General features: G+C 35.9%; 1 protein-coding gene across 5 annotated transcripts in view; it reads right to left on the reverse strand.

Moving 5' to 3' along the window:
• Positions 1–26,749, reverse strand: part of SLC25A13 (solute carrier family 25 member 13) — a 99,281-nt gene that overhangs the window by 22,984 nt on the left and 49,548 nt on the right. For all 5 annotated transcript variants that reach the window (XM_071429038.1, XM_071429039.1, XM_071429037.1 and 2 more), the window contains 9 exons: positions 26,055–26,194; positions 19,530–19,676; positions 17,852–17,990; positions 16,928–17,021; positions 16,671–16,755; positions 14,455–14,539; positions 13,841–13,999; positions 7,114–7,166; positions 6,089–6,169 (listed from right to left, as the gene is read on the reverse strand). In XM_071429038.1, coding sequence (XP_071285139.1) covers positions 6,089–6,169; positions 7,114–7,166; positions 13,841–13,999; positions 14,455–14,539; positions 16,671–16,755; positions 16,928–17,021; positions 17,852–17,990; positions 19,530–19,676; positions 26,055–26,194 — 983 coding nt within the window. The remainder of the gene's footprint in view (positions 1–6,088; positions 6,170–7,113; positions 7,167–13,840; positions 14,000–14,454; positions 14,540–16,670; positions 16,756–16,927; positions 17,022–17,851; positions 17,991–19,529; positions 19,677–26,054; positions 26,195–26,749) is intronic.

The raw sequence follows: 26,749 nt of genomic DNA on the forward strand, positions 1-26,749 counted from the left end.
AAGCAATTAACTTACAGACCTGTCAAATCTGTTAATGTTTGGCTCTGTCTGCTCTACTTGTCTATTTTGACTAGCTGTAGAATCATTTAATGATTTACAGACCTTTCAAGTCCTAAGGCATGGTAGCTGTATTAAAACTGTGACCCATTATTTCTTGGTCACATCATAAATTACTGTGACATCATAAATATCTTCCTTTTTCTCACAGAAAGCTAGATTTTAATTCCTGATTTGAGTTTGAGCCTTTCTTTTTGGATTTGGGGTTTTTTTGAACTTTCACTGGTAAACACTGTAATATTTTACTGCCAGTAAAAGAAGAAGTAAAAGGAGAAAGGGACATGTAATAAAATATAATTGTCAAAACAAATCCATGTGTTAAACCACAGTGTGCATTCATGTAAAACTTTGCAGTCATTATTTCTAATATAACAGGAGAAAAAAAATAATAAGATTCATGTTGAATTAATATTAAATAAGTTTGTTGGGAAAAAATGGACTTTTTAAGCATTCAAAATTGTTTGGTTCTGGAATCAGAAAACTATCAACCTACACCTAGGCATCCCTCCTTGTTTTACAGTTTGAAAAAAGTTTGAAAAATTTTCTGTCTCTCTCTTTTTCAGGCAGAAAGGAAATGAAAAGAAAGAAGCGAGGGAAAGCAAAATGGGAAAGTATCTCTTATTTGTTATGGAAAAATACTTTTTGTGAAAAAAAGTTTAAAGTAGATTAACTAATGCAAAAGGAAAATTCAAAACTAAATGAAATCAAGTTCTGCAAAATTCATTACTGATTTAGGGAAAGACCAGTTTAAGTAGGTACGATTGGATGAAAATTTCAGCAAACTGTTGTTTTAAAAACATCCAAACCTGCAAGGAAATATGGGGTGAGGCCAAAGAGAAGCAGGAACTTTACATCAGCAACTTTCCCAGCCTTTGGTACAACTTCTTGGAAAAGGCTATCATGTTACTATGTGTTGCCTTCCCAAACCTCATCATAAGGCTTAAGTCTAAAATTAGATGAAAATTTATCAATTTTTAAAGAGTAGAGTCAATTAAAGACTCTACTCTCAATTAAAACAGAGCAGTGCTGAAAAGAGTGAGTTTGCAAATGTGAAATAAAATTTAAGTCCAGATCTAGCTGGGTTTTTTTAACCAAAAATTTATGATTAGTTTAAATGATTTTCAGCATGCTGAAAATAACTACAATTACAGTGGTTCAGAGAACAGTACTACACTTTAAAAATACCTAATTAATTGTAGTATATTCCGTTACATTATATTAATTATGTTAAACAGAATTTAAATCTAAATAATTTATTGAACAACATCAATTTTATGCATGAAAAACAGCTTTAAATTTAATCAAGGGAAAAAAGCATGTATTAGGAGATTCTGAAGTTTTCCTTAAAGCAGATGTGAAAGTTGGATATACACAAGCAGGTAGAACTCTCCTTGAAAGTAACAGATGTCCAGCCACAGGGAGAACAGACCTCTGAGAACAAATCTGGTAAGCATTCAAGAGACATAAGCCTTTTGCTGTCAAAGGTCATAACAGCAGTCATCAAGATGACCATCTTCATTTATCTATCTCAATAAACTAGACCAAAACTTTTCTGTGCGACAGCAATTGTTTGCTTCTTTTTTTTTTCCCAGATATACATGCAGGTATTTTTTTCCCGGGCATATATACTGTACAGTTTAACTTTACCTATAGCTCAGTTTTCCTTGCCAAATATAGTTGAATGTAAACATATTTAGGTTTCATAATAATGAAACCAAGAATGGCACCTTCAGTCTCCTTTAGTCCACAACTTCCAAATGTCTGAATTTTTCAAAGTAAGAGATCTTAATGTGGGAATTGCAGTTTATACACCCTCTGTCTCCACTGCAATGCCACAAAGAAAATGTAGCTCAGACACGGACTTATCTTTATTACTCTCTGAAACATAAAATAAATGTTTTAAGTAGCTTAATAAAACTATTTGCACTGGATCTGCTATTTGGCACAATTCACATGGAATTTCACATCACATTCCTGTATAAAAATTAATTCTGGGCAGGATTTTGCACTCGTTGTTAACCATATCTAATTTTTATGTTCCATAGCAGAGCTGAGGCTGCCCAAGCAGGTCCGATGCATTTTAACTTTATTTTGATTCCTATAAAGTCTCTCGAAATATGCCCAAAATTGCCTTGACAATTTAAACAAAATCAGATCTGTATGGGATCTGTAGTTGTACTGTGCTACATGATTTAAGCTGGCTAATAGTGAGCACATACTGAGCAGCTGGGAAGGAAAAGACTGTGCTCAGAAGGAGAGGGGAGAGCAGAAGGAAAGGTTAATAAAGCAAAATGTAGTTTTCTTTTCTTGCTGAAAATTACGCCCCTATTTACCGACATCATTGTGTTAATATATGCAGACAAGGCAAGGTACATTATATAGTGATTCCTTTAGTCATGCTATAATCCTTCATCTGTTTTTCTTTGTATTCTTTTATGTTTTATATCCCTCTTTATTTTGCATATTTGCATCTCCTTCCCAGTTACACAAATGTAAATTTTTCATTAAATGTTGAACTGCTTTATTTAAGGTACTAAGCAAAACGACTGTCTCACCTAAAAAGTTACAATTAAAGGTAATGTTTCAAAAGCTCAAATATAGTATTTATGACACCTTTACAAAGAGAGTTTTCCATGTGTTAATATAACTCAAAAAAGTAAGAATATATACTGTTATATTAAAAAAATCAGGTTACTTTCAACAGATGCTTGTAAGCAAATTAAGATTAAAAAAAGCAAGCAGCTAAACTTGATATGACTTAAAATTATTTTTTATTTAAAAGATAAAATTATAAAATTATTTTTTATTTGAAATATAAAATCAAGTAAAAGGCCATGAAATAAAGCTTCCAGAAATTTCAATATTATTGCCACTATACAAAAAAAAATGTATAGTATAATACTTACAGCTTACACATCCTTTTATTAAGAAATTCCGAAGGTAAGTTATAGCATTAGCAGAAATCAAACCCAGCATATATATGTCCATTTTAATTCAATAAGGTTAAGTCAGCTTTGTGGTTTAGATGCTCAGCAGATCTTAGCTCTACAGCATCATTACACCATGCCTTGAAACCGAAGATTTTCACTAGACTCATAATGATAAGGGTTATGTAGGATTTGCATGAGTGATGAGAGTCCAAAATGCACAGCAGAGATCAGAGATCATGGTGGGTGTCAGGCATTGTGCAAATCTGAAAGCTACATGCATTTTTATGGGTAACAAATACTATAGTCATTAGGAAAATTTCTTACAAACTAAGGAGATGGAAATCTTGTGTTAGTAATTTACATAACAGCCTTCCTTAAGTATAAAGGTTGTACTTTTAATTGTATTCTTGGGGGTCTCAAAAAAAAAAATCTCAACCAACCTATCGCTTTCATCTTCACGTAATAAAAAGCTATGAAATAGGCTGTTAACTGAATTAAGTGTCACAAGGTCATGAAATAAAAGATCTATTTTCTTCTTTTCTTCTTTCTTTTTTTTTAGGAGAGAAAACAGTTTACAAAACAGAAAAAGACTTGTTCAATGAAACAATCAGCTTTAGTTACAAGTGCAAAAGTCAGCCATGTGTACTAATTCACAGTAATTATGATGCAAAGTGAACTCCTTGGAGACTTAAAAGTCAATGCCTGGCAATGGTTGGGCAAACAGCAGAGTGGAGCTACTCAGGTGATACTGACCCCTTCAAAGCCCTTTGTGTAACTGAACAACCCAACCTATCCAAATATCTGCTTGTCCTCCCTTTCCTAGGTATTATTACTATACCATATTCACAGGGCTGCTATTTAAAACATTACAAACTAGCATGCATCCCAGCACTCAGCTCTTGCATAAGCAATGAATACACTCCAAGAAAACAGAAGCACTGAAGAAGAAAAATTTAAATCTGTGTTTGTAACACAATCCCAGCTGAGAATTAGACGTAGAACGTGGAAAGGTGATAGGGCAGAAGTCTTAGAAAATTAATCTTAGTTGTCTTCCCCTTTTTAGACTTTAACACATCATGCCCTCCTGTCTTCTTGCCTCCCACATAAGCAATTACTACATTGTGAAATGAGGTAAAAATCCAAGAGTGACAATTTTCGAGCATTCAGCACTGTCCGTGCTGCTTCCACAATGAAATCACAGGTTTCATGATGGCTTAAACGGGGACTAAAAGTTGGACCAATACAATGTTGAAAACCAGAGGAAAAAGCATGTTTTTGGCATCTCATATTTAACACATATATTTACACCATGACAGAAAAATTCACCCCAAAAACCCTAGGAACCACTGATAATGAGAGGCTCTGTTACTAGTCTGAATTGGGTTTAAAATTACAAAAGAACCCAAAGACCACCTGCAGAAGAGACAAGTTGCAACCTATCTACCTGGCACCAAACTATGCCCTTAAGGAGCACTGCAGTTAAAAGAAAACTCAGGGCATTCTGCCACTGCACGTCTACTGCTACAGCTTCATGCAGCATCTCACTGTTAATAAAAATTTAGGACAAGCCAACATTTACAGTACATTTAAAATACATCTCAAACCACCTATCTCTTAAAGCAGATCCTTAGTTTACAATGAACTGCTGGCAAAAAGCTTGCTGCAGCATTCTCATGAATGACAGGTCTCTGTAAAGAGTGCTTTTTGTACTGCATTAAAAAATTCACAGTAGTCTGTAAAATAAAAACTCTAGATCAAATGACATTTTAAATGAAAATTTTGCAGAATTCTCTATGGCTGCTATGTTCATGAGACTTTTTATTAGTGTAAGGGGCAAATACTTTTTACTCTGCAAGTGCTTTATTGCATTTTCCCTTCATTTACAGCATGCTTTTTATTTAGGGCTTTAGAGACCCACATTCTTCTCTCCCTCCCCTTCTTTTTTTCTTCCCTGAATGCTCCTTAAGTTACAGAACAAGGGGATCCTACCTGGCAGTCTACAACAGGTCAGTGATCAAACAGAAGGAGCAGTGAGACAGCAGCCAAATCCTGCCCCATCTCCTGAGAATTACAGAAAGCCAGGGCTTCTCAGCCTGCAATGCAAGCGAGGCACTGCACCCTGAGGCTCAGATAATCGTAGTTCACTTTCTGCAAGCACACACAGCACAAATCTCTGCACCTACTGAGGTTAAGATGCAAGCATTTTTATTTAAGTTGCTGCTCACTGTAGTTTTTGACACAGGTAGAAGCTGCTTGAAAATGTGACCTCATCTGTCTTATGACAGCAGAAACAAAGATAGATTAAAAATACACCAACATTGCTCTGCCCCAGTGATCAAAGCTGTTTTAAATAAACAGCGCTCTTTATCTGCAAAATGCACTGGTCTTTGAACAACTATTCCTTTTACCTAAAGTATTTACATTTGCTTGAACAAATCAATACACCAGATACAGTAAGCTGTAATATGAACAGACAGAACTAGACCAAGTAGTGAAGTATTATCATTTACGCGGTAATGCGCCAGTTGTTCATTAAGATACTACTTTGTGCACGGAAAACACTCTTAAAATCTTAGTGGGTTTTAAATACAGCCTACATTCAGGAATGCATTATGCTCTGAGTTAACATTACACAGCCTACGTCTGCTACGAACTCAAAGAAGCATGAGCAGTCTTTGCCATTTCAAAAAGCCAGTACCACTGCAAAAAGTGAAAATTAGTGGGTGCAATAACACATCAGGAAAGAAGTGACGTGGTAGAGTGGGTGCCACAAAGTAGTAACTAATTATTAACTTCTGGAAAGGTTAGCATGAATCCTCTTTAGGCCATAAGCTACAGCCAACATGAATAAAGACACATTCTTGATTAAGGAAACAAACTCTAAGCTGTGAGAATTAGAGAGCGCAGTTAAAAGGCACGATGCACAGGAACATTTACCCTTTCATCAAGAACAGCTGGCCTATCTAGGAAAGAACTGAGATGCTCTAGCAGAGTCTGCTCTTGAACCGGATCTGTGGTTAAACAGAAGCCTTAGTCCACACAATTAATCTTATGAACTGCACTTTCATGAATGTCATATGAAGGAAATTAAAGATACTTACACAGCCACCAGCAAGAATTTCTGCAGCCAGTGGGACAGATCCATCTTTAGCCCTGAACTTATCTCTCACAAAATCATTAACCTTAAAAGACAAACATTTATGAAAGCTGATAAATTAAAAGGTCAGAGAAAACACTCATCAGCTGCAAATTCTGTGCAAATGAAAATGTAAATATATCTACTAAGCTACCAAACTACAAGATACCAAAGAAATCAAAGTCTTAGATTTTATATTAAATATTCTAAAGCTATGTTCTTCCTTCTAACAAGAATTTACAGTATAATTCAAATACTTATTATTCAAAAGATAAAGATAATTGCTAATAATGTAATTTTTAATATCAGAAAATGATAAAATACATTAATATTTTAGAGGTGTCAAATTAATAAAAAATTAAAATTAACAAGTTAAAATGTCAAATTAATATCAGAATGTTCAATACTAAGCTACTAAGCTTTAACACAATGGCAAAAAGCATTACATGCCTTTTTTTTAAAATGCATACTATTCGCTTTGATGAATACTGTCTTATCAGTGAATAAACAATATATTATGATTGGATTATAATAAGAAATCCTTAAGTGCCTTACAAACACTTAAGAAATAACAAAATTACAGAAGTAAAACATTTAGAAAAAACCATCACACAAACAAGTTCCTGTCTTACCAACATGCTCATATTATCTATCTCCTATTGCACTGGAATCATATATACAGGAACCACGTGGAGACACAAAAACAAAAGCCCTCCAAAAGGTAACTACTCTGATATGCTAAGAAGTGAAACCAAAGGCCTATGCTACTTGCAAACAAGCAGGTGAGCTGAACAAGTTGAATGAGCTTGTTCTATTTTGGAGTCCAAAAGTAAGTTTTCAGTAAGATTCTTAAAATTTACATGTACACCTCTGGATGAGACTTGTATATCACCTGTACTGTTCACAAGTCAGATATTAACAGTTGTTAATTTTAATTTGCTGCATTTTACAATGTGGAAAAATGTGAAAAAAATCCATTTACAAACTTACAGTAAGTTTTATGGCCTTCTCTGGTGCTACTCCTAATAGCTGTGGTAACAGACCTGTAACATAGAAACAGAGAATTCAAGGTATTGAGTAACTTGGTATTAAATAAACAAATCAACAAATGTATGTAGAGACCAGCACCTAGAAACAGGAGATTTTTACAGCAATTTTGTGTTATTATATATAATGAGAGTACTTAAAACATTCAATTTTGAGAACAAACTTTGTGCTACCACTTCAAGTGCTACCACTGTCTATATGTATTTGTTTCTTTTTCTTTTTAATTCATGCTAGCTCATTTTATGTTTAAACACTACTATAGATTTGCCAAATATGTTTCAGTAATGTCCTAAGCTGACTTTTATTTTCTGCATCTTCACACAAAAATCAAGACCTTCTAATTAATTTTGTGAGATACACAATGAATCCACTTCAAACGTCAAAACCTCAGTACCTTTTCCTAGCAAAAACAATGGCATTAGATGGCAGGACTGAAGGGGATAGGAATCAAAATAATGCAAAACATTCAAACATGTATGACTGCATTCTTGAGCTCTTTGCCCAGCTAAATCATCATCTCTTAAAACAAGGGAAGTTATGTTGCTTTCTACCCAGGTATAGAATTTTCTATTTTATTTTGTTAGAAATGATGTGCTACAGAACTGGAAGTGTGAATTTCTGACTGTCAGCTTCACTTGTTTGAAGTGAATGGTCGATATTTTGTAAACATTTGAATGACACAGCCTAAAAATAGGCAAAGCTTACCAACAAAGCCTGAAGCTAGAATGGTGTTGCAAGCATTCATCAGCAAAATGAAATTAGGACACCATTCAAAAATGTGAGAAAATCACCCCAGCTAGAGCTCCTGGTGCAGAACTCTGTTTTAGCAGCTCAGGCAGCATATTTGGGTGCTTTCTACAAAGCCTGACATTTTCACCTCTCCATGGTTTTATTTTGTTGAAAAGAAACCCCAAAAACAATTAAGTTTCCACCTCTAAAAGTTAACCTGCTAAAAAGCATTTTCTTAAAGAACTAAAAGTCAGAATAACACAGAGAAAAATGCACATGGTCTGATTCAGTATATTCTTCAATCCTGCTACCATCCATCAGCTTTACTCGTTCCTACTGATTCTCTTAATAACAAATTGGCATTGAAGAAAAGCATAATTTGGTTTGTGGTAGCAGGAGACCCAACCATATTCATACACTGATGTCTTTATACTGATGTACATATACATGTAACATTTACCCAAGATAACTATGCTGCATTATGATCATGACTGAATATTCAAATTTAAAAATACAGTAGCACTAAGTTCATATACAGTTGCTCAAAATCAAAAGAGATTCTACAGAGTAAGTCAAATTTTGGAATCTGAGTTTCTTAAAAAGTGTTACTTGTATAGCTGATGTGAAACCAGACCTCAATGAAAAACCATTAAGCCATTCTGAATTATGTAATTAAATATTGCATTATCTGCAGCACTATGAGGAAACACAATAATATAAAATGAACAGGATTTTTTCATTACAAAATTATCTTTGTAATTGCTATAATATTTACAACTTGCTACAGGACATGTATGGCTTTATATAAATATTATGGCTTTTATATAAACATTGTAGCTTCAGAGATTAAAAAAATGTTCCATATACTTAAAATGCACATTTTAAGCCTAATCCAGAAAAATTAAGCAGGTCTGATATAGCAGATACAATTCCAAATACAAAGGTCATTAATTTTAAAATCACATATACATTATTACACCCAAGCTATATATACCATGACTTTCAAGTCATATTTTATGAAATAAATCACAGAAAAAGACATTCTAAAATATCAAGATAGGAATAGTATAAAAGTAGTCCAGTTGATGATCTGCATAAACCTCCAATCTTAGAACCAATATTAGCAGGACAGATCAAATCCATTTTCCCTGAACTGATCTGAAGATGGCCTTTTAACCATTTTTCAGCTCCCAAAATTTTGCATTTGAAAGTCATAAGAAAAAGATGTTTATCTTGGCACCAGTTATTTTTTTTCCATCTGGTTTATTCCTTTTGTACTCAAATTTGAATGGGACTGTTACAACTCAAAGCTTTCCATAAAACTTAGAGGTAGATAAGAGGAAGATTAAACAGAATAGGCAGCAGCTTAAAAAAAACCCAACACCAGAAAAACCCAGCTGAACAACCAAAACCTAGAACATTTTTCTCTTTTCCTGCCTCTACTTCACACATGATTTTATAGTATAAAAGTGCTTTGTAAGTTTAATTACAGATAATGCTGTATATATCTACTGCACTATAGCAGACAGTGTTCTATGAAAGGTAGCATGAATTTTAAGACCAGGTTTTATAGCCATACCAGGTACAGCTAGGCCTACTGTCTCCAGCATCTTAGGAAGGCAGAGGGACCCTTCATTTGATCTCATACATATCTCAAAGTAGTACCTGTGCATTCTATATGCCATGACCATCAAAATTAAATTTTCTTTTCTTTATTGTTTTGATGAGAGCCCTGAAACACTGTTGAAAAATTTCCAAACATGATAAACATGCTAAGTTTTGAAAGAAAGAAAGCACATCAAAGGCCCCATATGAAAATGTCATATTTCTGTTTGGGTTATCTTGACATGGTGGGAATTTCTTAGTGTTACTATGCATTAGCAGATCAGCAATATGACATATACACAGATGGGGAACAGGCTTAGAAATGTCTGACAGTGCCTTAAAAATGCATGCCTTTTATAACATCAGAGCAGAATATCTTGCACATAGGCAGCTTGCTAGTACAGTACATAGTAAACACATTACTCAGGGCCTTTTTACATCCAAGGCTTTTTAGCAGCAATTACAATGTACCACTTTGTATCTGACACACTGTCTAGTGGGACTCTCAGGGAAAAGGAAGGTGTGTGCAAGACAGAGCACCAAAAGTTGCATTCATTTTGTGACACCCTACAAGTTATTTTCTGAAAGCAGTCTAAATACATTGTGAATACACACCCAACAGCTCGTCCAGCCCAGCTGTACTGACAGCACTGAGAAACAAAAAATCTTACTGGGCCAAAGTATTTTTCTAGATGTCTAACAGGGAAGTTTCAGTTTCCCACCATGTAACAGATGTGATTTTCCTTTCATATTAAGAAAAAACAATGACTGAAGGTTTTATTGCTCAGTCTAGATAAAATATTTGAAACCATTAGGGCATCTCATAGGAAGGCAGTAATGGAATACTGCCACATTTTTCCCTTACAGGATTCACACAATAAACTAGACAATTAATCACCAGTTGCCATTCAAATATAGTTCCCTCAAACTGGAAATGGGGTATTTCCTGAAAATTTTGTACTTTGACAGAAACTGGGGTACAAGTAGGCTTGTAGTTCCCATCTATATGTATGGTATTCCATTGTATAATTTGGAAGGAAAGCTTCTGCCACAGTCTTTTTGCATCGTTAGCATGGGAGTCCATCATTAATGATGAAGCTGGATGATGAACAAATCATTAAAATCTAAATTAGATGGCATTTGGAGTCACTGCAGGGCTAGAAGCACCATCAATAGAAATAAAACTAACAAACAAGCTCCTGAACAGCTAATGACCACTGATGACAGTGTCTTCAATAGCATTCCCTCTCTTTTCCATCCTCCAGGCAAAGTGGAATTAACAGCATGGCTACCAAACATTTACCTAAACTACATTTATCTCTGGTACTTAAATTTCCCATGAAACTATGATCAAGTATGTGTGAAATAATCTCTATAGGATGCTCTGCTTAAGTCTGTGAAGCATTCTGTGACTCATCAGGTGGACTTCTGATTAAAATTCTATTATGACATGTAGGTGATCTCATCAGTTGGAAGAGACCTTGACAAATCACAGCTTTCAAAATTTTCTTAAATTTGCATGTATGAAAATAGCTGTGAGTTCCTAAATATGCATTTCAGGTATAAACGTAGACACAACAGTAAATTACAGGTATATGAGATGAGCATTCTTTTCAGCCATGCTGAGAGACAGATGAAAAATTTATCTCAGATATAAAGTCTTTAAAAAATGCTAACTACACAGCATTCATATAGTGCATATTATAAAGACTCTACAGAGGTTTATATCATGCTTGTTTTTGTTGGTTAGTTGATGTTTTTTTTTTTAACCCAAGTGTCTTCTCAGTGGAAACATTGATTACACTTAGAACCAAACAGACATCAAACCAAATTTAGAGCTCTCTATATATCCACAAGATGGTGTAATTTATCCTTATCTGAGATGGTGGTTTAAAACCAAGTTTGGAAAAAAACAGTGGTACAAAAAAGAAAAATCAGTTCACTTTGTTGGATGGAAATATGAGCCTTTTATTAAGAAAATATGAAAATCTAAACTCTAAATGAGTTTACAGTGGGGCTTATAATTTCTGCTTGCCTTCTTGAAGTGCATCATGACAAAGAAACCACTGCTCTAAATGTTTCTAGTACAATTTTTAAAAAGCTTTTGCATCTATTCAGCCAAGGAGAAGTCCCCCAGTGATTACTCCCTTCTTCAGTGGCGATAAAACCACCCACATTGACTTAACCCTGAAGAAATCAGGTGAAAAAAGAATTGCAGTGATGGATGAGTAGCAAAAAGTAATGTACTCTGTAGTGTGTCCTACCTAGGGTAAAATTCAAGACTAGAATAAGATGACTCTTGCTAAATGTTTATTGTATTACATTGGGTAATTACACTAATCTATAAAATGCTCCTTTCAAATCTTCCTTCCTCTCAAGCTTAACTGGAAACTTACTTCTGCACTCAGCTCCTTAACTTTCTTCAACATCTCCTGAGAGAGTGAGCAACAGTCTGAATTTACAGAGCTGCACAGAAGGAGATCCAGATTTTTAAGCAGTTTTCTCTATTTGCCTCTTTAAAAAGAGCTAAGTCAGGGTGCTCTTTAAGGAGAGAATTTGTAGAACAGCAGGTCTCAATTTGCCTCTAAAATGATGGTATTTGACTATATAAGGCAGAAATTAGATTATTGGCCTGGACTTAGAAGTTCAGCTCCACCAAACTGATATTTCACTATTCAGTACTCTTGGAAAACTGGAAAGTAGTAAAGATGATGGAGAATGGATGAACAACCAATACTGATGAAGTTTCCTAAGGTTCCCTAAACCTGGCAATGAAAAAAATCATTTCAAACTCAGGACAAGCAAATGGAGTTAAGTTAAGAACATGCATTTATGACATTTCTGAGTTTTTATCTATTTTTTTTTCCCCTGGTGAAAAATATCACTGTCCTTAGAATTTCAATAAGACAGAAGAAAGCAATAGTAGAATTCTGCATATTTATTCTTTCAGGATGCTGGAAGAAGCAGACAAAAATTTGCAAAGAATACATGTGGTTCTTTAGGTATTAACTGTGACTTTTGAAGGATTCTGATTACTATAAATCCTTACAAAATAGAGACCATGTCAGTACTCTTTATTAAATTATTATGTCTACTCCAAAAATGGCCTCAAACTCAGTCAGTAATAAGAGAGCCTTCCCATCTCCAATTGTGCTGAAATAATTATAGAGTCTGTATTTTGCAGAGGAGCTACTTAGCCACTCAGGTCATATGTTATAGTGTGCACATCTATCACACCACCTAGTTTTAATGTTGTTTCCCACATTGTTTTATGAATTGTTACTTTTTTTTAAGGTGCACACAGCTTTGCCAGTTCATAACAATATGTTACTAAAATCCTCTGTTCTTCATTCCTTACTCAGCTGTCTTTAACAAATAATTTCTTTCATTACAATATTCTTATTTCACAAGTGAAAAGAAGTTTCTAAGCAAGCTAGCTAAAAATGAAGTCAGTAATGCAAGTTTCAAATTCTCCCCTATGAATATGGCAGAGGGGCATAAAAGATTTCAATAATTGTGACATCAGAAATATAATTTACTTTAACTCTGTGACAGAGAAGAACTGGAATCTCATGCTGAGGTTCCTGATTCTTTATGACTCCTCCTGAATTACTTGAACTGATACCACTGATGCCACAAGTGGGACAAGGACAGAACAAAACAAAAAAAAAAAACCACCATTTAATGTCAGGCACTTATCTAAGATATCCAAAGTGAGTATGATTTACATCCTGAACAGGGTCAATGGATTTTGGAGCTTTCTCCACTGGCTATAAAGGCATGTTGGAATGGATAACTTTGTAACTTAAGTGTATTGGTTATTATATAAAGATTGGTGGGCTGAAACCCAATGAATCACTCTGGCTGACTCCACAGTGACAACCCAAGAAAAGGTATACATAAAACTTGATAAAGATTACTATTTCCAAACATTACTGAGGCAAATGAAACTGGTTCGCAGAGACCTTTTTGTCTCAAAAGAAACACAACAAAAAGTACTGCAAAGAACAAAAACCCACAGATGATCTAATTTCTTACCAAACAGGACAAAACACTTTAGGCACTAAGCACTGCTAAGGAAATTAGAACTTTACTAACAATATATTTTTGCTGTAGGAAATTGCTAATGTTCCCCTATGGCAGATGAGGAGAGAAAGGAGAGATAGGTCCTACAGCAATGTTCTCATTACAGTGAAGTTTTAATTACCGAGAAGTTTGCAAATCCTTCCCCTGTAACAAAGAAGCAAAACTGAAGTCTTAAAAAGACTTAAAAATCCAGTCACACAAAACTCTTAAAACTATCTTATCATTAGTATATAACACCTTTTAAACTTACCTCGATAAAGCCCAAAGAAGCCTTCATAACGCAGCACTTTCTTGAAGCAATCAAAGCTGTTTTTATACATGAGTTCTCCCACAAAAGAGCCTGTAGAACGCTGGTTTTGCATGCGAGTTTTCACTAAATCAATTGGGTAGACTGCAGTGGCTCCAACAGCTGCAAATAAAATTCAAGATATAAGAAAACATGACTTTGCATTTGCACTGTTTGACTGCAACTGTCATCTTTCACATTTACATCTAACATATCAGGTTGGTTTTTTTTTTCATGATATATTCTAGATACATTAAACTACCTCACACAGTTTTAACCAAATACACTTTCCAGTCCTACCTCATTATTAATTTCATTTTCCTGAAATTTGTCTGGAGACAAATCAGATAGCAACACCACCTGGAAACTCCAACAGCTCATAAATTCCAAAATTCTTGTAGACATGATCCTTTCCCCTTCAATCTTAGAGTCATCCCACCCCTTAGACACAGCTGCAAGGGAAAGTCTGAGAAGCCTTTAACACTTAAATGAGAGGCAGAAGGAGAAGAAGGGCAAAAGAAAAGAAGAAAAAACCCAAACAGTGAAGATGAATATTCTTTTGCTCAGCCATGACTAACCTCCAGCAACTGAACCAAGGGCAAACCTGTACGCTGATTCTGCAATCTGGATGAGAACAGGTCGAGACACATCGCCTGAAGCTTTCTGTCAAGGCAGGATTTAAAACACAAAGAAAGACAAGAAAAATAATCAAAACATCTCATTTCCCAAGAGAACATTTCATGATCAGACAGATATAAGTATATGGATACCTGGAAAAAATTCCACAATACACTAGAGATTTTGTTCTCAATTATTATTTCTTTTCCACTGTTTTCTAAGTGTCATATAAGGCAGCCTCTTCAGACTGGAATAGGAAAGAAAATAGATACTACAACAAAATTATACAACTCTAAAATAAATGGTCTAAATGTGGTCTAAATGAGGGCTTACATATTGCCTCTTCAGTCATTAATCTTCTACAGCTAAAAGCAACTCCAGCTTGGAATTTCTTTCTACTGTCGCCAAAACCAGGTACATCTATTACTTCCCAGCTACCAAAACAAGTATGCAGGCATTCACACAGATTAGCTGAAGGAAAATAAGGTGCCATAAAGCATCCCCACAATTTCATTTTGCTCACAGTCTGAGTGCTAGATTCAACTCAATGAAAAATAAATTTCAGAAGTGTTCCAGGTTTAAAATCGCTATCTAATGAAAGACAATAATAAAGAAAACAAAAGTTCTGCAGGGGCATTAAATCTTTCATACTTACTAGCACTTTTTGCAATATGTTCTTTTTAGGATACTATAAGTAAAGCAACAAAATAAAAATATGGACACATTTTCCTGTGTTTACATTTTAGTTAATTCCAATATAGGTGGAGATGAACAGAAATAAATTAAAGATATCAGTGTAGCTGAAAATCTTTTCCGTCTCAGCATCAGGCAGCTGACATTAAAAAGGAATTGGGTGGAAAAAAATGAAAAGGTGGGATGCATACACAGAAGACATGGAAAGATTTAAGGATCATTGTTCATTGTCCTCGCCTCTTAGAATAACATAAATCATGGTACCAGAGACAGTGGCCCCAAAGGAAAAGTGAAGAAGCTGCTACTTTCATCACACATTTTTCTCTACCTTTTACTGCCACCTATTGTAACTTATGTTACTTGATATTCAGTCCAATGCAAATGCTTTTAACTCCTTTAGGAGTCTTCTAGGAATAGATGGTGAGCTTTTGGGAGCCAACTCGCTTGAATTCAGCCCAGCATCATCACCATTTAGTCAGTGCTTGAACAAACAGAAAACCACCACCCCAGATACTGTCTTGGAGAGGTGGTGGGGGTGTTCACACGTAGGGGAGGCAGGAGAAGAAAAACGAGAAGAAAAAGAGACTCATGTGTACACACACACACACAGAGGCCTGGCTTATGGCCTGGTAGTCCTAAAAATGTAGCCTGGATCAACTCATTGTGGTCAAACTGGCGTCTCCGCACAGACTCAGAGCAGGAAAAAAGAAAACCAACAAAAAACCCTTAGTCTCACAAGACACAAAGTTAAGACTGCCTTAAAATAGAGACAAACAGGAGGGTTAGTTTAAAATCTATCTGTATAGAAACTTGTATCAATGAAAATACAAAATATGATAATACGAAAACTAAAACATAAGTGGTTTGACATTTAAAAAAACTCCTATTTCCTTTTGCCTCAAAATCAAAAAAAAAGTCCATTTGTGGTTATACCACTGAAAGTAAATATCCTTTAGGTTTTGGACATACTTTTACTGAAACTGTGATATTAGTCTATAAGCTCTCCTATTTTGATATTCAGCAGAGCATAAAGCAAAGCAGAGAACACTGTGAAGCCAGGAACATGCATATATGTTCAGAATAAGGGCTGCCATTTCATAGGCTAGATGCTGAATTTTAATTTTTTTCTCTTTTCCTCATTAAAAAGAACACAGAGTAACAGAATCACAAAACATAAACACCTTAATGAAGCATGCATCTAATATTTACTGACTGGCTAGATGACACTGCTATACATATTATCTTTCCAAAGTAAATTACATTTGACCTGTTAAAATGGAGCCCAAGAGGAAGGGGCACAAAGAAGAGATGGAGAGAACACAACACCAGTTAAAAAATAAATTCTAACAAGATGTTAGAACCTCACAGTCATTACAGAACACAAGAGAAAAGCAACTTAGGTGACAACAACAGGAAGAGGTTGGCTGTCTATTTACCTAGCACTGGAAACAAATGACAGCATCCTGCTGGCTTCTGTTCTTACCTGCCTCTGAGCCTCAGCCAGGTTGTAGGGCAACGTCCCTTCCTCCAGAGGAGCAATTCTCTCAATGTCAGCTAACGTCATGCGCCTGCGGAAATTAATTCACATTAGTGTTTACTTAGAGGTTGCTTTTCAGATCACTAAAAGTTACCGGCATGTGGGCCACTACACTACACTCTCCTGTTCCCCAACATCACCTCCCACTCCTTCCAAGAAGAAGAGAAGAGGAAAGAGAGGAGGATAGATAATTCTCCACTTACCCCCGCGGCTCATAAAGATCTGCTAACTGAAACAAGATGTCAACTTCCATGGGTGTAACCTGACCAAATTTCTGGGCTGCCAGAACAAACTCCTCTGCAACAGAATAAAAATACAGAAAATTAAATGAAATCAAACCAGAAGAAATAGTCCAGAGCACCCCAAAGTTGCACTATATTTTAGTATAAAGTAGAAGACGCTGGTTGGGGAGGGTGAAAGGGGAGTAAGTTACCCAATATAGAAGTGCTCCTGTCACTGCATAAATGTGTGCTTCAAATGGTCTGTCCTTCATGCAAGTAAGTACAACTCTCTGGTCTTAAAGCTTAGTACTACCAGCAGGATTTAGGATATTTGACATACGGTATCAATCAGCTTCAGGTCAGAGGGAAAAATATAAAATAAAAAGCAAACAAAGAAAAACCCCCAAAACAGGAGTCAAGAGATGTGGAACTTTTCATGCATAGTCCCAGGAGGCCACATTAATGAAACTCTGGTGTTGCACAGGGAATTCTCTATAAAAGTGGTTAGATATAGCAGATAACATCTTGTTCCAAGCTTGTAGATCAGCTTACTGTGCCGCCAATACAAGTTTATGGAATTCTTCAACTACCCTTGAAGGTCACTTTAATAGGCTGCCAATTTGGCAGGAGTCCTAGGAAGTTTTTTAAACTTTTAAATATCTTTACATACTTTCCTCACCCTGCCCCCACCACCAGTTTACTAGGACCTTTTTCTGATTGAAACAAAATGAAAAAGCTGGAGGGTGCACTCTGACAGGAGTGTACAAAACTGAGTGGCAAACCAAGGAATGGTAACGAGGCAGGCTTCCCCCCCCTGCCCCCACTGATTTAAAAGCATACAGATGAGGTCTTTCCCTCCATTCAAATACCCAAGGAAACTTCCAGACTGCAAATATTTCTACCAACCTTTAGTGACTTCCACATCTTTTCTATTTCCAGCCAGAGTACTGTAGATCTTTCTAATGAGCTCCATGTTGTTAAGGAGAGAATTAAATCCATTAAAATAGGAAAAGCTGACCTGATGGGAAGTGGTACCTCCAGCAGCCTAGAGACAGTAAAAGAGGAAAAGAGAACAGAGAATGTTACAAGACTAAAAAAACCTTGAAATAAAAGTTTTCAAACAATGTTCTTTTACAAGAGTGACAGCAGCACAGGCTAGCTTTTTCAAAAAATCTTCAAAATAAAGAACTTTAAACTATGAAAGATTCTTATGTTACTGAAACTAATCATGACCAGAATATAAAACTCTCCCCACCCTACAAACCTAAACAAATACATATGCAGGATTATAACAACATAACCAGTAGTAATTTACAAAGTTCAAGTTTCAGTCCTGCTTCAGTTGGAAATGTTTCATAAGTTGGCTTATTTCTAGTAATGAGGAAATCTACTTCTACATGTAAAGCATATTACTATATAGAAAATTTCAACAAAACCAAAACATATTCTGAAAAAGGTCAATTGAAACCTTTAAATTCACAGGCATTTCAAGTCATGGAAAACCAGCAGTAAGCTCTCAGGCTTATATCAGGCAGTCAAACATAATGGGAACAATAAGGTTCGAACAGTTACTCATTTTCAAATGAGAACTGAGACTAAACCTTTGTCTTTAAGTGGTGATGGGTCTGCACACAGAAAAAAAAATTGGATCAATTCACTATTTAAATTATAAGATCAATGATCAAGCAAATTCCTGAAAAAAATATGTATAAGCTTACCAAATTTTAACTGACCTTGAGGAATAATCAAAAATCATACCTGATGTTTTATGACAGAGCATATGACACAGGAAAGCTGGTAACAAGATTGTGAGGGAGCCATGGAAGAAAGTACCAAGTCTCACTGTCAGTTTCTAAGTTTTCTGGCTATGCTTTTTGCTGCATGAATCTTCTAATATTCTGGTCAGAGTTTGCACTACTCATCACAATTGCAAGTGAAGTGATGAAACCTCTTCCTTGCAAGTCAAAGCAGAACAGACCTTTAAGCAGATCTTCAAACCTGAATATGGCCAAGCTTTGGATTACTTGGAATGTGCTGCTACAAACTCCCAAAATTATAAACTGTGGTCAAAGCCAAAAGTACCCCTTTTCTTTATGCACTCCAAACTGAGACAAAATATACAGTCAAGTGTAACAGCTATGGGTCAAGATACAGTGAATGTCCTTGGCTGATGTTCCAATTCATACATTGTCTCAGGTACTTGGAAATTACACTCAGGAGCTTAGAATTTACATTACAAAGCAAGTTCTTTGAGGATGATATCCTAAGTGGGATGCAATGGCATTCAAAAATATTTGACGCAGTGTCCTATGATGGAATGGCTGGAAAAAGGCAAACTCAACATTTGTAGGCCATTACTAAGGTCCATCAACATACTTTGTCTTTTGCCTCTGGAAACCAAGACCATTGAGGATATACATTCAACAATCAGGGTTAATTTTCATATGTGTAGATAATAACTGCTAGACTTCAAAACATGCATCCTCAGGCTGGATTTCGTGTTGTGTAGTAGTCAAGGTACATAAGAAAAGGAATTCTACATCTGTATCCCAGGTTTGCCAGCTGGGATACCAGAACTACTCACAGCCACTAGACATTCTTCTACAAATGGTGTCAGCATGTGTGGCCGGATGGTGACCATAATGTCCCTGAAGTCCATGGCTGTGACTCTTCCAGACTGAGCATTGTCTCTCTGTACAAAGGCTTGTTTTGCATGTTCTAATTGTATCTCCTGAAAATATATGGGGGAAAAAAAAAGCAGTTAGGCTCAAAATAATCACCTTAATAGTTACATTTAATATAAGTAATGCAAGACTCTCATACCTAACAAAACACAACTACATGTAACCGAATTCTAATTGGCTTTTATATGTATGTTTTATGTAAATTTCAGCCTTTTCTATTCAGCCTTTCCTATGGTCTCTATCACTGACCTCAGCACCTAGGACAACATCATGATTTCTTTGCTGTCTGGACATTATGTCATGCAATTCATTTAACTGAGAAATGGAGAACATATACCAGCACACCAGTGCAAGTAATCTCCCACTATGAACATTAAAGTTTTCCATGATGTGCATTACCCAGTTTATTGCATGTGTCACAGCAGATCAAAATACTTTCTGTAAAAGCACCCATTACTCCCTGAACAAGGACAATGAAATCATCAGAGATTTCCATGCAGACACCTACTAATCTGGAAAGGATTCCCTCAAAGAGCATCCTCACTTAAAGTTGTCTGCAAAAGACAACAGCAGTTTAATTTAGAACTCCTTGTCTCATGACTGATTAAAGATCAGTTCTCAGTATTTCATTAGTAGTAACAGGCATAAATATTATCTGATACAACCACCTGATAATCTCATTTTGTGATTCAAATGTCCTTCTGAAAGAAAAGAAAAAAAACTGTATATTATCTCTCAAAGTTGTATCTTCTCCTACTGTGACCTTCACCCTTTCCTCTTAAATTACTGTTAGACTACTTTATTTTTTTTGTCACTTAGAAGGAACAATCCTGCACAGATAGTAACTGGATATTACATATGAATTTTTGTTCAGTTCTACAGGTTTGTAAAACAAACCCCAAAAATTCTGGTGATGTAATCAGACTTCCCAACCTGTAATTTTTAGCTGAATGGAGGAATACAAATCATTGCCATGTATTCCCTTTAAGTTTCAAGGATTATAAAAACTTCTTCACTGGAAAAACTGATTAGTCAACAATATGGAGCAAGTCTTGCAGTGGACCATGGCACTATCCAACTATTTCCATTATATTTGCAAATATGTGCCTTAAGATACATATTAATACAAGACTCAAGCTAGTCAAGAATCACCATCATGAAGTATCCACAGTAAATATGATCTCCTATAAGTTGATATTTCTCTCACAGCAGCATTCAAGAAAATAAAGAGTGAAAGGTGAAAGACAAATTCAGATGGAGCAGGATCAGACCTGTCAGAGGCCTGCAGATGCCATCTCTCCCTCCTTCTATTCACTCAGTTCACACCGCCACTCAAACCATGCTTATATTTTTATTTCAGCCTTCTGACTTTGCCAGTTTTGGTCTTAGTTACTAATTACAGCACTGTACCCTGTGTGATGAAAACCTCCTAATATATTAGGCAGAGGAAGGAAAGGGGTGGGGGGAAAAGACTGATCAATGTTTCACTTCAGAATTAATCTGCAATTTCTTATTTTGATAGGAAACGCTTGTGGGGGTTATAATTTGAAGTGGTACAATTTCAGTTCAGCCACATTTTCTTTACATTACAGACCCCTATGCTGAAGTGCAACAATTCAGCAATAATACTCACTCTGGCTAGATGCAGCCACGCAAGTTCTTACTGCACTCCAATTGAGACTACAATTTCAACAGAAATTTGGAAGGAAGCAATTTTGGAAGGTTTATGGTGAGATGAGCACAAAAACACAAAAAGACTTCATCAGTTTGAGGCAGACAACTACTTGGAGGCAGAGAGTTCTGTAGAGGAGTTAAGTATAATAAAGCCTGTATCCTAAACACTCATCACCTAGCAGGTAGAAACGTATGAACAAATGAACAAAAATGTTTGTCATTAAATGGAGGCATCACCATAGAAAAAAATCAATTGATTTTAGCAGAAGGATTACATGGGAAACAGGGCATGTTGCTTTTGTCTCCTTCCCTCATTCAATTTGTTTTAGCCAGTGAAACTGCTGGCAGAGTTTTGTTGGCAGAATCCAGCACTGGAACGCAGTAAAAAAACCTGGACACCACTTGCAGAAGTCCCATCTGTTCCCGTCCCTGCACACCCATCAGTGAGTCTGGAGGTATTGTACATTGGGGTGACCTTAGCTGACAGTGATGTCTTAGTCACAGAACAGAGCAGGGCCCATGCTCCAGAGAGGTGCATCAAGTGCATGTTTCTTGTCACCATCCAGCTGACTGCAAAAAGCCTGCTGGTGCTACAGCTGAGAACAGGCCAAAACACCCCATCCTCTCCTTGCTAATGTGAGTCTCTCCAATTTTCTTGGTAAACTGGAACCCACTGGAGAAAATTATCCCACTTGTTTAAACACATTGTCAAGGTCTTGGTGCTGCCATTTACCCATCTTCTTGTCAGCCAGAAAAGAGCCATTCAGCTGTAGACAGACAGCAAGACAAAACTGTGAACAGGATGATGCCAGTCCTCTGAAACTCCTTATTCACACCTCCTCCCTAGTTCAGAAACTAAGTTCCAGTTCAATATGGTTTATGCATACTGCACATGAAGAAGACTGACCTCGGGAAGGTAGAGACTTTTTAGGCTATGGTTATTTTGAGCAGTGCTACACATTCTCCAGTTACACCAAGAAGAAAGAAGCACAGGGATCTTCAGCCACATGACATTTCCAAACCATGACCATGGATGGCAGCAGTATGGCACACAAGAACATGCAGACAATCACATGGTAACAAAAAATCCCTGCTGTCACAAATAAACCAGACACTTCTAATCACTGCACAGTGCATATCAATGCAATAAACTCCTTGAAGTGTTTGCCTCAAAAGGATATCCATTCCCTCAGCCTCCATGCCTGAAAGCTGAGATAACTCACAGCATAACTATGTTTCAAAATGAGCTCACTAGCTACTGGCAATTTATCAGGAAATTCTTGATCAGATGTTTGTAACATATGTTGTGTATATGCAGCTAATATAAAAAAATATCACCTTAAAAATAAATTGAAAAACAATAAAGCAAAGCTGTAGTCTTCAGAGATGCTATCTGACTTGCAATAATTTTATTATTTAATTTATACTTATAAATTTTATTTCTGTCCCATATTATTTTACCTAGACAGACCCAGGTTTAAAGAATTACAATCCTCATTACTTTGAAATACAAATTACACATCCTAAAGAACCTTTTCCAACTAGACTTTCTGTAAACTTAGATATACATTGAAAACAAGCATCTTCCTTGATGCTGGAAGTCCAGAATTCCCCCAGGTAGCATAAGACTTTGTGAAAAATTAATTCATACATCATGGCAGGCATGCTGGCACCAGAATTCTAATGAAATTATTTCCTACCTAGAGATTTTACCTCAGCTTTCACTTACAGCTCATTAAAAGCTTCTTTACCCTCCACTTAGATAAAATTTTATGTTTGCATTCCATCCCAATGGATCTACAAGTCATCAGATACAACACAATCTTTGCCACTGGAGTAGATCCCAAGGTTCAATTATAGAGAATACTAATTTAACTAATATTCTGGGCATAAATAAATTCCCAGACAATGCAGAAATGGTTTTACCAGGCCCACATATCAGCATATGTTAAAATTCATTGTGTGGAATAGATTTTACATGCTGAGAAAGGGGCTGATGTTGCTCTTCATAAGGCAGACTTGCCACTTAAGTGATGATGGAACATGACCATATCCAAACAGATACATATGAATGATATATCATATAGATAGATGAGCTCATTTTAAGCTAGCAAATGAGCAGGGTAAAATAACACACCTTGAGCTCTAGGTTGATGCAAATAGATTGTTAACTGCATTAAAGCCAAGGAGTTTGGAGGCTATATTTTCAGGCACCTCTCTTATTGCAGACAGAAGAAGTGCTGGAAGAATATAAATATTCAGAATCCCATATAAACACTTCATATTTAAAGCCACAAGAGATCCATCTTGTGCATGGATAAAACATACTAATGTTATTTTCCAACTACCTTGAGCTTTGCCAGAAGTGATGATTAGTCCAAATGCTTCAACAGATAATGATCATGGAACAAGTTTATGTGACATAATAGGACCCAATGTAAAGGAATGAATCTAGCTAGATTATTCCATTAAAAGTTGCAAATTGCATTGTACTTACAAAGCAGTACCTGAAGGGCCTTACAGAACCATCTGGTCCATGTTAAGTGCAATGTAAAGTGCATTCACACATCAGGAATGCAGAAAGGTAATTTGGTATCCACTGTGGTCTCCTGCTGTCTAAGGTCCAAGGTCTAGACATCAGACTAAAAAAGACTGACTCATGCACAGGCAGAATGTCAGAAGGAAAAGCTGAGTACCAAAGGTTACAAAGCTTAAAGGAAGATCTCCACGCCTGTGAACAGTGACTCTCCACTTTGTGCCGAGAGCTATTTCTGTGCCCAAACTTCAGCGTCTGTAATCCAACGCTGCAAGGCAAGAATCAGCAGGGAAACTTATGTGATTCAAGGATTTACAGTTCTAGAAAGTGGGTAAACAGATGTGCCCAATTACTGTGACTGACTGAGCATCCTAATAGATCGTACTGGTAATAGGCAGCTTCAGCAATTAATTTATTTGAAAATCCTTGCTGCCTGCACCAATGCTGAGAGCATCTTTATTAGCAGCATTAGAACTTTTCCTGACTGCATCTCACCTCTCTGGAGACACCCAGAATTGTATCCTTATTCTCCTGGTTTATGCTCTGACCTACATGGATCATCACCAAAAGGGCTGGCGGATTCATTAGGACCACTGATACCTTCCATCACAACCAATTATCCTCACAGTATCATCCCATCTAAGTAAAGTCCTTTCAAGTAAGAGAACCATCCCTCCACAAGATGAGAAGAAAGCCTAATAGTTGGGACTAATCTCCAAAGTTAGAAAACTCCTCCCTCAGTGCTTGCTTTTCCTAATTAAAGTTAAAAACATAAAAGAACCCAAAGAAAGAACCTAAATATTGCAAATGCCTAGCCTTATCATTACAAGCTTTTTTAGATCTGTGACTCTAAACTCTCTTAACCTCTCTCAACAACCCTTGCACACACATCTTTTTGGGGTTTTTTTTTAATAGTTAGAAAGTTTTGCATTTTTATTCTGAGTTTTTCTACAGGTTTTCCTCATATCTCTAAGCAAACAGATGAAGCAAACAGGACTGGTACTTTTTTAAAACTGTGACTTTAAATCACCAAAATCAAGATACATTTTTGAGGCTTAATCTGTAGTTGGAAGGAGATACCAGAACACATTGCCGGAGGCATTTTTTCCTAATCAAGTAGCACATTTGCTTTCTCATTCCAAAGAGGTTCTGATTCCTATTTCTGTCACAAAACTGGTTTATGTCTTAGCTACTTAGGAGTTACAATAGTCAATACAAAGCCTAAGGGAATATGATTTAATCATGTGATACCTGACGTCCTCTTCATACAAAGTTAATTAGGCTCTGTTCTACAAAGTCAATTTGAAACATTTGTCTCAATAGCATTATCTTAATTATTCCTCATCAAAATGATACCACCTCCTACTGTGAACTAACATACTTGTGTAAACAAGAAAAAAAGAAACCTGGCAGTCTTGAAGCAGGTTCCCATTTTAAAATTCTCTAGTGTAAATACTAATACAGGCATTAAGTATTCAGGAGGAATACAAATAAGAAACTCACGTGTTTCACCTCTTTTCCTACTGAAGACTATTTTTAACAGTACTACTGAAATACAGATAATCGGGGGTTTTTATATTAGCATATTTTACTTCCTGTGACAAAGTATCCGAAAGTACAAATAGCCAAGAATTCCTTGCAAAAAGTAGTATTTTATTCTTTATATGCTACAAGCAAATTTTCCCTCTCTAAGATAAGCTTAATTCAAAAAAGATCAAAAGTAAAGTGTATGGAAATGGCTTTTAACAGATATTACTGGATATCAGCTCTGAACTAAATATACTCTTGGCAAACATGCTGTTCACAGACAGAAGTACTTCTTAATACAAGTCTGAGTCCAAAATGTTCAATACTGTTATTTAACATTCTTTGACTTGTAGATTTAAAAATACAGGAGATTTTCAGACATCGAAGTCTATGTTTTTAATTTCATGTCTGTGTCTATACAACAGTGTAGAAAAAAATCACCTTCTGCATACAGGTGCAAAAACAAAGAAAAAGGAAAAGAAAAACCAGTTAGCCTGAATCAGAAGTTTTACTGATAGTATATCCTATTTATCAACATACTATACAAGTCCAGCACTCTGATTGTAAGAGCCTGCACTTGGTATGTAGTTCAACTTTGCTACCAGCATGGTATTTGGCAAGTTTGCAAATACTTTGATTCTTGCTTCCTTCTCATTACCCTTGACAAACCATACTGTATTAGACCCACCAGTAAAAACTGAGTGAACTCAGCGTAGGTTAGGTGTCTTTTTCTATCCTTTCCAAAATGCAGCTGTACGAACTCTGAATTCCAGTTAAAAGGAATGTGCTGATGAATCGTGGTCTGGCCAAAAACTTGTTTAGCATCCTCTGGGAAGAAAAGAAAAGTCCTCATTTAGTAATAAAATAAAATAACAAGAGACAAACATATAAACAAATACGATGTTTTATAACAGGAAAGCAATACTGTTCATATAAATTAGTAACACATTGTAAAGCAAACCTAATGTTTTTTGTTTACCCAAATCATCACCCTCACAAATAGTTCCTGAATAATACTTTTATTTGTGAAGTTTTATATGCACAGCATTTAATTAAAAGGAACTCAGATATTTCAAGTTTCAAATTCAAGCAAGGGAAGATTAAAATTAAAAGACAATTTATAAAAAGATTATTAAAGCTAACTGATTTTCAGCAAAACGTTTTCAAATTGCTAACAATAAAAGTTTTCTATCACTATAATTCATGCTTTTGAATTTTTCCCAGAGCTCTCCACATTCAAACAAATCAACTACAAAAATACCATTATTCCAAGATCCACTTTTCTGGAGTTACTTATGGAGCACTGACAAGCAGGACAGGGGATGGGGGGGAGACATGGCAAGCAGGAATAAAAACTTATCACCAGCACTATCCAGATTTTAA

The sequence above is a fragment of the Agelaius tricolor genome, unplaced genomic scaffold (genome assembly GCF_023055355.1).
Source record: "Agelaius tricolor isolate 1412-34295 unplaced genomic scaffold, bAgeTri1.0.p SCAF_6, whole genome shotgun sequence".
Lineage (NCBI taxonomy): Eukaryota > Metazoa > Chordata > Aves > Passeriformes > Icteridae > Agelaius > Agelaius tricolor.